The sequence below is a fragment of the Petromyzon marinus genome, assembly GCF_048934315.1.
Source record: "Petromyzon marinus isolate PM22_M1 ecotype Great Lakes invasive population chromosome 76 unlocalized genomic scaffold, UKy_Petmar_22M1.pri1.0 chr76_unloc.3, whole genome shotgun sequence".
In the NCBI taxonomy this organism is placed as follows: Eukaryota; Metazoa; Chordata; class Hyperoartia; order Petromyzontiformes; family Petromyzontidae; genus Petromyzon; species Petromyzon marinus.
The window spans coordinates 779,082-794,363 of NW_027422620.1; the positions used below are offsets into that span (position 1 = coordinate 779,082).

The 15,282-nt window shown below is 57.3% G+C and overlaps 1 protein-coding gene across 2 annotated transcripts; it reads left to right on the plus strand.

Annotated features, from left to right (window-relative positions):
• Positions 1-869: 869 nt before the first annotated feature.
• LOC116958342 (membrane-associated progesterone receptor component 2) lies at positions 870-14,680 on the plus strand. 2 transcript variants are annotated; one of them, XM_032980898.2, is made up of 3 exons: positions 870-1,436; positions 7,578-7,733; positions 11,665-14,680. In XM_032980898.2, exons 1-3 carry the CDS (start codon positions 1,025-1,027, stop codon positions 11,760-11,762), a joined length of 666 nt encoding a protein of 221 aa, XP_032836789.2. In that variant the 5' UTR covers positions 870-1,024; the 3' UTR covers positions 11,763-14,680. The 2 variants fall into 2 exon arrangements, with proteins under 2 accessions (XP_032836789.2, XP_032836790.2); XM_032980899.2 differs by having other exon boundaries at positions 870-1,433.
• The last annotated feature ends 602 nt before the right edge of the window (positions 14,681-15,282 follow it).

Below are 15,282 nucleotides of genomic sequence, written 5' to 3' on the forward strand. Positions count from 1 at the left end.
TTAATCGATTATCTCACCGCACGAATAATCGATTATCTCACCGCTTGAATAATCGATTATCTCACCGCATGAATAATCGATTATCTCATTGCATGAATGATCGATTATCTCACCGCACGATTAATCGATTATCTCACTGCATGAATGATCGATTATCTCACCGCACGATTAATCGATTATCTCAGCGCATGAATGATCGATTATCTCACCGGACGATTAATCGATTATCTCACTGCATGAATAATCGATTATATCACCGCATGAATAATCGATTATCTCACCGCATGAATAATCGATTATCTCACCGCCCGATTAATCGATTATCTCACCGCATGAATAATCGATTATGTCACCGCATGAATAATCGATTATCTCACCGCATGAATAATCGATTATCTCACCGCATGAATAATCGATTATCTCACCGCACGATTAATCGATTATCTCACCACATGAATAATCGATTATCTCACCGCGTGGATAATCGATTATCTCACCGCATGAATAATCGATTATCGCACTGCATGAACAATCGATTATCTCACCGCATGAATAATCGATTATCTCACCGCATGAATAATCGATTATCTCACCGCATGAATAATCGATTATCGCACCGCATGAACAATCGATTATCTCACCGCATGAATAATCGATGACGCCTCTAATGACTGCAGCTTCAACAACAACAACGGAATCGATTCCCCTCTAGAACCGTCAACTTCGCCATCACCGGAATCGATTCCGCGCCCGCTATTTTTAAAACTCAGTCCACGAAGAATCGGAATCGAGTGCAGTCAGAGGGTTGTAACGATCATGGAGGTGATTGAGGTGATTCCTCCTTCTCCTCGTCCTCGTGATGATCTTGCCGCAAACATCATTCACGACCTCACCGCATCCGCAATCGATTACCGCAACACCGGAATCGATTCCGCTCTGAAACATTCGGAATCGAATCCGCGCGCTGAATTAAAATACCGAATCGTAACGGAATCGGAATCGTGTAGTTGTTGTTGTGGTGGTGATGATGGCCGCTGATGGTGCCTCATCCTCCTCCTCCTCATCATCATCATCCTCCTCCTCCTGGTACCCCTCGAGCCTCCTCCTCCTCGTCGTCCTCCTCCTCCTCGTCGTCGTCTTCGTCGTCCTCGCAGCCGCCACGGGCAGCGGCCGCCGTCTCCGCACGCTGCTAGCGCGCGGCCTCGCCGCCGCGTTCGGCGAGCGACGCGGCGACGAGGTGGGGGGTGGCGATGAGGAGGAGGAGGAGGTGGTGGGGGTGGGGGGCCGTGAGGAGGTGGGGGGCCCCATGAAGAGGAGAGACTTCACGCTGCAGCAGCTGAACCTCTTCGACGGGGAGCGCGAGGCGCGGATCTTGGTGGCGGTGAACGGCAAAGTCTTCGACGTCTCGTGCGGGCGGAGATTCTACGGCAAAGGTGGTGAGGGTGGTGGTGGTGAGGGTGGTGGTGAGGGTGAGGGTGGTGGTGAGGGTGAGGGTGGTGAGAGTGAGGGTGGTGGTGAGGGTGAGGGTGGTGGTGAGGGTGGTGGTGAGGGTGGTGGTGAGGGTGGTGGTGGTGGTGGTGAGGGTGGTGGTGGTGAGAGTGGTGAGGGTGGTGAGGGTGGTGGTGGTGGTGAGGGTGGTGGTGGTGGTGGTGGTGAGGGTGGTGGTGGTGGTGGTGGTGAGGGTGGTGGTGGTGGTGAGGGTGGTGGTGAGGGTGGTGGTGGTGGTGGTGAGGGTGGTGGTGGTGAGGGTGGTGGTGAGGGTGGTGGTGGTGAGGGTGGTGAGAGTGAGGGTGGTGGTGGTGAGGGTGGTGAGGGTGGTGGTGAGGGTGAGGGTGGTGGTGGTGAGGGTGGTGGTGGTGGTGAGGGTGGTGGTGAGGGTGAGGGTGGTGGTGGTGGTGGTGAGGGTGGTGGTGGTGAGGGTGGTGGTGAGGGTGGTGGTGGTGAGGGTGGTGGTGGTGGTGGTGAGGGTGGTGGTGAGGGTGGTGGTGGTGAGGGTGGTGAGGGTGGTGGTGGTGGTGGTGAGGGTGGTGGTGAGGGTGGTGGTGGTGAGGGTGGTGGTGAGGGTGGTGGTGGTGGTGAGGGTGGTGGTGGTGGTGGTGAGGGTGGTGGTGAGGGTGGTGGTGGTGAGGGTGGTGGTGAGGGTGGTGGTGGTGAGGGTGGTGGTGAGGGTGGTGGTGGTGAGGGTGGTGGTGAGGGTGGTGGTGGTGGTGAGGGTGGTGGTGGTGGTGGTGAGGGTGGTGGTGAGGGTGGTGGTGGTGGTGAGGGTGGTGGTGGTGAGGGTGGTGGTGAGGGTGGTGGTGGTGACGGTGGTGGTGAGGGTGGTGGTGGTGAGGGTGGTGGTGGTGAGGGTGGTGGTGAGGGTGGTGAGGGTGGTGGTGGTGGTGGTGAGGGTGGTGGTGAGGGTGGTGGTGGTGGTGGTGAGGGTGGTGGTGGTGAGGGTGGTGGTGGTGGTGGTGAGGGTGGTGGTGAGGGTGGTGGTGGTGAGGGTGGTGGTGGTGGTGAGGGTGGTGGTGAGGGTGGTGGTGGTGAGGGTGGTGGTGAGGGTGGTGGTGGTGAGGGTGGTGGTGAGGGTGGTGGTGGTGGTGAGGGTGGTGGTGGTGGTGAGGGTGGTGGTGGTGAGGGTGGTGGTGAGGGTGGTGGTGGTGACGGTGGTGGTGAGGGTGGTGGTGAGGGTGGTGGTGGTGAGGGTGGTGGTGAGGGTGGTGAGGGTGGTGGTGGTGGTGGTGAGGGTGGTGGTGAGGGTGGTGGTGAGGGTGGTGGTGAGGGTGGTAGTGGTGAGGGTGGTGGTGGTGAGGGTGGTGAGGGTGGTGGTGGTGGTGGTGAGGGTGGTGGTGGTGGTGAGGGTGGTGGTGGTGAGGGTGGTGGTGGTGAGGGTGGTGGTGAGGGGGGTGAGGGTGGTGGTGAGGGTGGTGGTGGTGGTGAGGGTGGTGGTGGTGAGGGTGGTGGTGGTGGTGGTGGTGAGGGTGGTGGTGGTGGTGGTGAGGGTGGTGGTGAGGGTGGTGGTGGTGGTGAGGGTGGTGGTGGTGAGGGTGGTGGTGAGGGTGGTGGTGAGGGTGGTGGTGAGGGTGGTGAGGGTGGTGGTGGTGGTGGTGAGGGTGGTGGTGAGGGTGGTGGTGGTGGTGAGGGTGGTGGAGGTGGTGGTGAGGGTGGTGGTGAGGGTGGTGGTGGTGAGGGTGGTGGTGGTGGTGGTGAGGGTGGTGGTGAGGGTGGTGGTGGTGAGGGTGGTGGTGGTGGTGGTGAGGGTGGTGGTGAGGGTGGTGGTGGTGAGGGTGGTGGTGGTGGTGGTGAGGGTGGTGGTGAGGGTGGTGGTGGTGAGGGTGGTGGTGAGGGTGGTGGTGGTGGTGAGGGTGGTGGTGGTGGTGAGGGTGGTGGTGAGGGTGGTGGTGGTGGTGAGGGTGGTGGTGGTGAGGGTGGTGGTGAGGGTGGTGGTGGTGACGGTGGTGGTGAGGGTGGTGGTGAGGGTGGTGGTGGTGAGGGTGGTGGTGAGGGTGGTGGTGAGGGTGGTGGTGAGGGTGGTGAGGGTGGTAGTGGTGAGGGTGGTGGTGGTGAGGGTGGTGAGGGTGGTGGTGGTGGTGAGGGTGGTGGTGTTGGTGAGGGTGGTGGTGGTGAGGGTGGTGGTGGTGGTGGTGGTGAGGGTGGTGGTGAGGGGGGTGAGGGTGGTGGTGAGGGTGGTGGTGGTGGTGAGGGTGGTGGTGGTGGTGGTGATGGTGGAGGTGGTGGTGATGGTGGAGGTGGTGTTGATGGTGGTGAGGGTGGTGATGGTGGTGGTGGTCGTGAGGGTGGTGGTGGAGGTGGTGAGGGTGGTGGTGGTGGTGGTGCGGGTGGTGGTGGAGGTGGTGGTGGTGAGGGTGGTGGTGGAGGTGGTGGTGGTGAGGGTGGTGATGAGGGTGGTGGTGGTGAGGGTGGTGGTGGTGAGGGTGGTGAGGGTGGTGGTGGTGAGGGTGGTGGTGGTGGTGAGGGTGGTGGTGAGGGTGGTGGAGGTGGTGAGGGTGGTGGAGGTGGTGGTGGAGGTGGTGGTGGTGGTGAGGGTGGTGATGGTGGTGGTCGTGGTGGTGGTGGTCGTGAGGGTGGTGGTGGTGGTGAGGGTGGTGGTGGTGGTGGTGGTGAGGGTGGTGGTGGTGGTGAGGGTGGTGGAGGTGGTGGTGGTGGTGGTGAGGGTGGTGGTGGTGGTGAGGGTGGTGGTGGTGGTGGTGAGGGTGGTGGTGGTGGTGAAGGTGGTGGTGAGGATGGTGGAGGTGGTGGTGGTGAGGGTGGTGGTGGTGGTGGTGGAGGTGGTGGTGGTGAGGGTGGTGATGGTGGTGAGGGTGATGGTGGTGGCGAGGGTGGTGAGGGTGGTGGTGGTGAGGGTGGTGGTGGTGAGGGTGGTGGTGAGGGTGGTGGTGGTGAGGGTGGTGGTGGTGGTGGTGAGGGTGGTGAGGGGGGTGAGGGTGGTGGTGAGGGGGGTGAGGGTGGTGGTGAGGGTGGTGGTGGTGGTGGTGAGGGTGGTGGTGGTGGTGGTGGTGGTGAGGGTGGTGAGGGTGGTGGTGAGGGTGGTGATGGTGGTGAGGGTGGTGGTGGTGGTGAGGGTGGTGGTGGTGAGGGTGGTGGTGGAGGTGGTGGTGGTGATGGTGGAGGTGGTGGTGATGGTGGTGGTGAGGGTGGTGATGGTGGTGGTGGTCGTGAGGGTGGTGGTGGAGGTGGTGAGGGTGGTGGTGGTGGTGCGGGTGGTGGTGGAGGTGGTGGTGGTGGTGAGGGTGGTGGTGGAGGTGGTGGTGAGGGTGGTGGTGAGGGTGGTGGTGGTGAGGGTGGTGGTGGTGGTGGTGGTGAGGGTGGTGGAGGTGGTGAGGGTGGTGGAGGTGGTGGTGGTGGTGGTGGTGGTGAGGGTGGTGGTGAGGGTGGTGGTGAGGGTGGTGGAGGTGGTGGTGAGGGTGGTGGTGGTGAGGGTGGTTGTGAGGATGGTGGAGGTGGTGGTGGTAGTGGTGAGGGTGGTGGTGGTGGTGGAGGTGGTGGTGGTGAGGGTGGTGATGGTGGTGAGGGTGATGGTGTTGGCGAGGGTGGAGGTGGTGGTGGTGGCGAGGGTGGTGAGGGTGGTGGTGGTGAGGGTGGTGGTGGTGGTGAGGGTGGTGGTGGTGAGGGTGGTGGTGGTGAGGGTGGTGGTGAGGGTGGTGGTGAGGGTAGTGGTGGTGGTCGTGAGGGTGGTGGAGGTGGTGGTGATGAGGGTGGTGGTGGTGGTGGAGGTGGTGGGGGTGGTGGTGGGGGTGGTTGAGGTGGTGGTGGTGAAAGTTTCAAGCGAGAATTTCATCATCACTTGCAGCTGTGACTCATGCAGCTGCAATGGCTGCTTTGGGTACGTGGTCCAGACCTCCCCAGCGACCCTGGCTGACAGAGGATGTTTGAGAAAAAGCGACAGGCCACTCTCATCGGCTACAGCATCCCACGTCAGAAAATGAGGAGGCTTACCGCAGCCTTCGCTCGGAGGTTCGGAGAGCCGTGAGGCGCTGCAAGGATGGGTAGTGGTCGCGGGTTGCTGAGGAGATGGAGTCTGCCTCAGTGGCCTGCGATCACAAATCTTTATTTAACTCCATCAAAAAAGTTACCTGCAGCGCCATACCTATTACCATCATTAGGGGAAAGAACGGTGATCCAACCTCCGACCCCCAGGAACAGGTTTGCAGATTTGCTGAACATTTCTGTGGGGTCTTGGGGGAGGGAAAATCCCTCAGCCAGGAAAACATCATGGCACAAAGTGGGGATGACCCTGCTGAGGCTGCGGTGCCTCAAATATTGCAGGAGGAAGTCACCCCCTGTGAGTGGCTGGCTGAGGTGCCATCTGTTGAGGAAGTACTGAAGGCAATCCGGAGTCTGAGACCAGGAAAGGCAGCGGGCAGAGATGATCTCCCAAGCGAAATGCTGAGGGAGGGTGGCGTTTGTGCACAGACTGCCCTACATGACATCATAACAACAGTCTGGACCACTGGACGGGTTCCGCAGGATTGGAAGGATGCCCTGGTGGTCCCTCTCTGTAAGAAGGGGGACCGCACAGACTGTAACAACTACGGGGGCATCTCACTCCTCAGTGTGCCGGGAAAGGTCCTGGCAAGGATTATTCAACATCGCCTTGCCAGGCACGCTGAGGAGAGGCTTGCAGAGCCCCAATGTGGTTTCAGGAAAGGGCGGTCCTGCACAGATGCCATATTTTCTGTCCGTCCGCTACAGCAGAGGTGTAGGGAATTCCAACAAGACCTACATCTCTGCTTTATTGACCTGGTCAAGGCCCATGATACCATCAGTAGGCCTGGGCTCTGGGTCGTTCTTCGTGCTTTTGGAGTCCCTGACCCTCTGCTCACGATCATTAAGGACCTTCATGATGGTGAGCGGGCCCGGGTAAAACTACGTGGCCGGGAGTCGGAGCCATTCCCCGTTCACCTTGGGGTGCGACAGGGAAGTCTTCCTCTGGCTCCCACATTTTTTAACATCTATTTCTACCACGTGGTTCGTGAAGCCTTCGATGGCTGTACCGGAGGAATTTCCATCCGGTACAGATACAGTGAGTGGCTCCGACGCGATGAAATCTTGAATGGTTTCTTAATAAATCTTCGGTCCAGTCGGCTGTCTCTCTTCTCACTCGCACTGCCGATGGCACGTGGCGCTCGGCCGCTCTCCGGCACGCCGCCGGCTGCCCGCGCCCTCGGGAGCGGTGAGCGGCTGAAGGTGGAGCCGCCACGTGGCCCATGGAGACGTAGGGGCGGCGGCGGCGGTGGCGGCGGCGGCGACGGGGAGCTCCTCTTGATTCGTCGCGCGCCGACCCCCCGCCGATATTCGCTCCCCGGCGACTAAACCCCGCCCCTGGCCACGCCCCTCTTGGAACCTTCTGGAGCGTTCCAGAGGCTTCCCGGGTGGCTCCGCCCCATGACCTTTGGCCGAGATGTAATCATTTCCCCGAGATAACCCAGAACTGCATATCACGCCACTCCCCACGTAATACAGGAGATGGCGCTCTCGTTACACGGACACAATGGGAGGCTGATCGGCGCCCGGGTGCGGTCAAGGGATGGCTCCCTATTGCTCAACCAACGTTATGTATGCCGATGATTTGGGAGTTTCTGCTCACTCGGAGGAGGAGTTGGAGACGCTGCTGCTGAGACTGGAGCGTGCCACTAAGAGGTGGGGTCTTACCATCAGCCCCACCAAAACTAAGCACCTGCCTGGGTATTTTGTACCATCGGACACTCCACCCCCACAACTCCCAATCGGTGATGGGGCAGTTGTGGAGAGAGTGGAGAGTTTCCCATACCTGGGCAGTGTGCTCATGACCGGCTCCAGTTTAACAGCAGAGGTCTCGCTCCGAATCAGTCGAGCGGCAATCTTTTCACCGGTTGCGTAACGCTGTGTGGAAGCTACCTGGTCTGTCGCTCCGCACTAAGCTTCAGGTCTTCTCGGCCACGGTCATTCCCTCCCTTCTCTACGCTTGCGAAACGTGGACCCCCCCTAATGGAACATCTCTCTCCCCCCCCTCCCTCTCCCTCTCCCCCCTACCCCTCCCCCCCTACCCCTCCCTACCCCTCTCTCCGTCCCCTACCCCCCCGTCTCTCCCCCAGATGGCCCCTATGGAGCGTTTGCCGGCCGCGATGCCTCCCGTGGCCTGGCGTCCTTCCGGCTGGACACGGACGCCCTGCGGGACACCTATGACGACCTCTCAGACCTCACCGCTGTGCAGACGGAGAGCGTGCGGGAGTGGGAGATGCAGTTCATGGGTCAGAGACTCGCGCAGAGACTCACACAGAGACTCACGCAGAGACTCACGCAGAGACTCACGCAGAGACTCACTCAGAGACTCACGCAGAGACTCACGCAGAGACTCACTCAGAGACTCACGCAGAGACTCACTCAGAGACTCACTCAGAGACTCACACAGAGACTCGCACACACACAGAGACTCACACAGAGACTCACTTAGAGACTCACGCAGAGACTCACACAGAGACTCACTCAGAGACACGCAGAGACTCACGCAGAGACTCACTCAGACTCACTCACTCAGAGACTCACTCAGAGACTCACTCAGAGACTCATGCAGAGACTCACGCAGAGACTCAGAGACTCACACAGAGACACACAGAGACTCACTTAGAGACTCACGCAGAGACTCACTCAGAGACTCACTCAGAGACTCACACAGAGACTCACGCAGAGACTCGCACAGAGACTCACGCACTCACACAGACTCACACACACACAGAGACTCACTCAGAGACTCACTCAGAGACTCACTCAGAGACTCACGCAGAGACTCACGCAGAGACTCACGCAGAGACTCACTCAGAGACTCACTCAGAGACACGCAGAGACTCACTCAGAGACTCACTCAGACTCACTCACTCAGAGACTCACTCACTCAGAGACTCACTCACTCAGAGACTCACACAGAGACTCACTCAGAGACTCAGAGACTCACTCAGAGACTCGCTCAGAGACTCACGCAGAGACTCACGCCGAGACTCACACAGAGACTCACTCAGAGACTCACTCAGAGACACTCACTCAAGAGACTCACACAGAGACTCACGCAGAGACTCACTCAGAGACTCACACAGAGACTCACTCAGAGACTCACTCAGAGACTCACACAGAGACTCACTCAGAGACTCACGCAGAGAGTCACTCAGAGACTCACTCAAGAGACTCACACAGAGACTCACGCAGAGACTCACTCAGAGACTCACGCAGAGACTCGCGCAGAGACTCACTCAGAGACTCACTCAGAGACTCACTCAGAGACTCACCTCAGAGACTCACTCAGACTCACCCACCACAGACTCACTCACCACAGACTCACTCACCACAGACTCACTCACCACAGAGACTCACCACAGAGACTCACCACAGAGACTCACCACAGACTCACTCACCACAGACTCACCACAGAGACTCACCACAGACTCACCACAGAGACTCACTCTCCACAGACTCACCACAGAGACTCACCACACACAGAGACTCACCACAGACTCACCACAGACTCACTCTCCACAGACTCACCACAGAGACTCACCACACACAGAGACTCACCACAGACTCACCACAGACTCACTCACCACAGAGACTCACCACAGACTCACTCTCCACAGACTCACCACAGAGACTCACCACAGACAGACTCACCACAGACTCTCCACAGACTCACTCACCACAGGGACTCACCACAGACTCACCACAGAGACTCACCACAGACTCACTCACCACAGACTCACCACAGAGACTCACCACAGAGACTCACCACAGACAGACTCACCACAGAGACTCACCACAGACTCACTCACCACAGACTCACTCACCACAGACTCACTCACCACAGACTCACCACAGACTCACTCACAGACTCACCACAGACTCACCACAGACTCACTCACCACAGACTCACTCACCACAGACTCACCACAGAGACTCACCACAGACTCACTCACCACAGACTCACTCACCACAGACTCACCACAGAGACTCACCACAGACTCACTCCCCACCGACTCACTCACCACAGACTCACTCACCACAGACTCACTCACCACAGAGACTCACACCACAGAGACTCACCACAGACTCACCCACCAGACTCACCACAGAGACTCACCACAGACTCACTCACCACAGACTCACTCACCACAGACTCACTCTCCACAGACTCACTCACCACAGACTCACCACAGACTCACCACAGACTCACTCACAGACTCACCACAGACTCACCACAGACTCACTCACGACAGACTCACCACAGAGCCTCACCACAGACTCACCACAGACTCACTCACCACAGAGACTCACCACAGAGACTCACCACAGACTCACCACAGACTCACTCACCACAGACTCACCACAGAGACTCACCACAGACTCACCACAGACTCACTCACCACAGACTCACCACAGAGACTCACCACAGACTCACCACAGAGACTCACTCACCACAGACTCACCACAGAGACTCACTCACCAGACTCACTCACCACAGAGACTCACTCACCACACAGACTCACTCACCACAGACTCACTCACCACAGACTCACTCACCACAGAGACTCACCACAGAGACTCACCACAGAGACTCACCACAGAGACTCACCACAAACTCACCACAGAGACTCACTCACAGACTCACTCACCACAGACTCTCACCACAGAGACTCACCACAGAGACTCACCACAGAGACTCACCACAGAGACTCACTCACCACAGACTCACTCACCACAGAGACTCACCACAGAGACTCACTCACCACAGACTGACTCACCACAGAGACTCACTCACAGACTCACTCACCACAGACTCTCACCACAGAGACTCACCACAGACTCACCACAGAGACTCACCACAGAGACTCACCACAGACTCACTCACACACAGACTCACCACAGAGACTCACCACAGAGACTCACCACAGAGACTCACCACAGACTCACTCACCACAGAGACTCACTCACCACAGACTCACTCACCACAGAGACTCACTCACCACAGACTCACTCACACACAGACTCACCACAGAGACTCACTCACCACAGAGACTTACTCACCACAGACTCACTCACCACAGAGACTCACCACAGAGACTCACTCACCACAGACTCACTCACACACAGACTCACCACAGAGACTCACTCACCACAGACTCACTCACACACAGACTCACCACAGAGACTCACTCACCACAGACTCACTCACCACAGAGACTCACCACAGAGACTCACTCACCACAGACTCACCACAGAGACTCACCACAGACTCACTCACCACAGACTCACCACACACAGAGACTCACCACACACAGAGACTCACCACACACAGAGACTCACCACAGAGACTCACCACACACACAGACTCGCTCACCACAGACTCACTCACCACAGACTCACCACAGAGACTCACCACAGACTCACTCACCACAGACTCACCACACACAGAGACTCACCACACACAGAGACTCACCACAAAGACTCACCACAGACTCACTCACCACTCACCACAGACTCACTCACCACAGACTCACTCACCACAGACTCACTCACCACAGACTTACTCACCACTCATCACAGACTCACTCACCACAGACTCACTCATCACAGACTCACTCACCACAGACTCACTCATCACAGACTCACTCACCACAGAGACTCACTCACCACAGAGACTCACCACACAGACTCACCACAGAGACTCACCACAGAGACTCACCACAGAGACTCACTCACCACAGAGACTCACCACAGAGACTCACCACAGACTCACTCACCACAGAGACTCACCACACAGACTCACTCACCACAGACTCACTCACCACACAGACTCACCACAGAGACTCACCACACAGACTCACTCACCACAGAGACTCACCACAGAGACTCACCACAGACTCACTCACCACAGAGACTCACCACACAGACTCACTCACCACAGACTCACTCACCACAGACTCACCACAGAGACTCAAAACAGACTCACTCACCACAGACTCACCACAGACTCACCACACAGACTCACCACACACACAGACTCACCACAGACTCACTCACCACAGAGACTCACCACAGAGACTCACCACAGACTCACTCACCACAGACTTACCACAGAGACTCACCACACACACAGACTCACACAGAGACTCACCTCCCCCCCCCGTGCCCCTACAGAGAAGTATCGCTACGTTGGGCGCCTGCTCCGCCCGGGCGAGGAGCCGGCGGACTACACGGACGAGGAGGACCTCCGGGACACCTCCAGGGACAACTGACGGCAGCGCTCGGCACGGAGGGGCGGCAGCAGCGGCAGCAGCAGCAGCTGCCTACGACGGCGATGCGATTGGTCGATCCGTGGGAGGGGAGGTGGCTCTGGGTGGGCTGGGGGCGGGGTGTTCACGGTGGGGAGGGCGGTTAGGGTCAGGAAGCTGGACTACACTGGACCCGGACTGGACTCGACCGGATCAGACCGGACCGGACCGGATCAGACGGGACTAGACCGGACTGGACCAGATCAGACGGGACTAGACCAGACTGGACCGGACTAGACCGGACCGGATTAGACTAGACTGGACCGGAATGGACCAGACTGGACCAGATCAGACTGGACTAGACCGGATAAGACCTGACCGGACTAGACCCGACTAGACCTGACTGGACTAGACCCGACTGGACCGGATCAGACTGGACTAGAGGGAGTGCCGAGCACCCGGTTTGCTTGGGCGAGTCCAAAGATGCGATTGATCGAAGTGAACGCGCTGCGACGCGATTGGATGATGAATTTAGCGAGCGAGCCTCGCGATTGGACATTCGTTTAAGTGAGCGAGCGCCGCGATTGGTTGTTGTCGGTGCGCAGGCGCCGCGATTGGCCGAATCTTGACGGGGCGCCGCGATTGGCCGAATCTTGACGGGGCGCCGCGATTGGCCGAATCTCGCCGGGCTGCGAATAGCGATGATGCGTCTACTCGGCACTGCGATTGGCCAAATCGTGAACGATCGCTGGGGAGAGGGAAGCTTCGCCATTGGCCCGGCGTCTGGAACGCGAATGCCCGACGCCGCCCGATTGGCCGAGTGTGGCGGCGTCGGCGGAAGTCGCGTGAATGTGGGGGGTGGGGGCGGCTTGCGGCCATACTGGGCTCCACGTCCGCTCGTGGCTCACGGGAGCCGTGGCGAGTGGGGCGCTTTGCCTGCCACGCCCGGGGGCCGTGGGTCCGATCCCGACCGCGATGAGGCCCGCTGCTGTGTACTTGGGCTCCGCGTGTGTCTGGGCTCTCTCCCCCGCGGTGGCCGCGTGGATCTACGCTGCTGCTATAAATTCCCACGCGATGATGAACCACTTTGGCGTTTTGAGTGGGTGGGTTTTTGAGTGGGTGGGTGAGCTGGTTGGGGGCGAGTTGGAAGGCATGGGCCAGATCAGCTCAGTAACAACGGTAGGAGGCTGCTGGACTTCTGTGCAGGCCATGGGCTTGTTATTACCAACACGCTGTTCCGGCATCGGAGCATCCACACAACATCACGGATGCACGCCGGGTCCAAGCAAGAACATCTGCTGGACTACATAGTGACGGACCAGCGGATGCGAGCCCATGTCCTTGACACCAGGACCTACCGTGGAGCTGATCTGCCCTCTGACCATCGACTTGTCATCTGTAAGATGCGCCTGCCATTCTTCCGCTCCGGTGGTGGGTGTACACCCAGGACCCCATTCCAACCCATAGTGGCCTGGTCTCGGCTAGCTGATGAAAGTCCGTGACGTGCGGTGAGGTCAATGGTTGGGGAGGCACTGGCTAGTATCGCAGCCAGATTTACACACACACACATTCGCCCCATAGAGGGAGCTGAAATTCACCATTCAATTGGCACGCTGCACAATGACTATCGGTCAGGCGGCACTATTTCATATTTCATATCAGCATTCTTTACAACACACGCGTACAGGTGAGTTACGTATTCAATTCACGTTTTATAGGCGAATGCAGTTCCACTATTCATACTCGTTCAACACAAATGAAGATACATATTGCATGGTCTTACCTTGACTTTAATTCTAGATTTGAAGCTCTCGTGACTGCAAGGATTCATATTCTTGTTTTTTTTTTTCTCGGTCAAGTCACGCAGGTAAAATAAAATAAATGAAAACAACTAAATTCAGTCGCGACGTTTTCGGGAGGCAACACCAGCTTCCGTCTTCAGGTGGAACAGTCGCAGCAGAAGATCTGTGTCACGTGGAGAGCTCTTGAGACACCCAAGATTATATAGACGGGGTTCAGGGAGGGGCTAAGTTAAGCCGCCTTTTGTTATGCTGCAGGGGGTTTGGGGGAAGCGATGGCGTGGTGCTTGAGAGCGAGTACATACAACCCACTAGAAGCAACGGCAATGGCCGTACAATTATAAGGCAGCTAAAGTTTGACTTGGTTGATGACATCTTTCCAATGGTTGCTCAATTTAAAACCTTCCTCGGTTGAAGTTGTCTATTTTTGTACATCTGGATGGCTTCATGGACAAATCTTTGGTAGTATCCGGGAGGTTTGCAGAGAACTTTGGCATCGGAGAAAACAATATCATGAGAACCCCGCTGTGTTGAGACAGTGATCAGCCACGGCCGAAGAATTCGTTCTGCCGAGTTTCAAAATCTGATTTGTGCTCGCGAATTCGGTCAGAAATATGTCGCTTCGTCTCCCCGATATAGCAGTCGCCACAGGTGTACGGGTGTTGTGGGAAGGAAACGCAGTGTGGGAAGGTAACGCAGCCACACCATGGTGGCTACAACCACGTCCGCTATAGCCCCGCCCCTCAGTGGTGTATGGGTATAAAGGGCGCGGAGCCAGAGAGCTCGGGGCAGTGTGTTGGGGCCAAGAATGAAGAACCAGTGAAGAAGGAAGGCCGGCTAGATAGACCCTGGGACTTCCCTGACCGCTGTCCTTGTGAGGGCCGGCAGGGTAAGCCAGTGGTGCGGCCCCAGAGCCTCAGAGCCGGAGCCCTTTTAAGGGTCGGTCTGGTTGGTGGGGTGCCGTGATCTGTGCTTGACCAGGGCCAGATCAGATAGCCTCCTCTAGCGCCTGTAGCGGAGGAACTGGGAGCACAGGAGTTAGGCTAGATAGCCTAGGGGGTGTCCCAGCGTGTATACGGGTGAAAAAGCCGTTACCCCTTCCAGTGTAACCCCTGTTAAGTTAAATAAACAGTGCTGCCTCTACTCCACCGTCTCAGTGTCCCGTGAACCCACTACACAGGTACAACTCAATTTGTAAACACCGGGGTACTGTAAGTCAGGAATGACGTCCTTTACGGATGGGATCAGATCACGGATTTTGTGTACTGTATTGAACCGGACCTGGATCTTGTGTTTAGAATTTTGGAAATATTTTTGGTAACGCCTGCTATGTATGGCAGTGTGATGATTTTGATCGGAGTATCAGGTGGTTTGTTTCTGTATGGTGGGAGAAACAGCTTGGCGGATAGTACGGTCCTTTGGATTGCACTCTCATGCTCACATATCCTTTGGATTACACTCTCATGCTCATGTCCTTTGGATTACACTCTCATGCTCACATATCCTTTGGATTACACTCTCATGCTCGCATGTCCTTTGGATTGCACTCATGCTCACATATCCTTTGGATTACACTCTCATGCTCACATGTCCTTTGGGTTGCACTCCCTAGTCGAGGAGGCCGCTCCCCTCCTATCTTACAGTTGCACATTAACATCATGCTAATTAACATCACGCTAATCTCTCACATTAACATCACTGGCCCCGGCCACTTCTTTTTGACCCTTGGGCTACACCCATTTCAA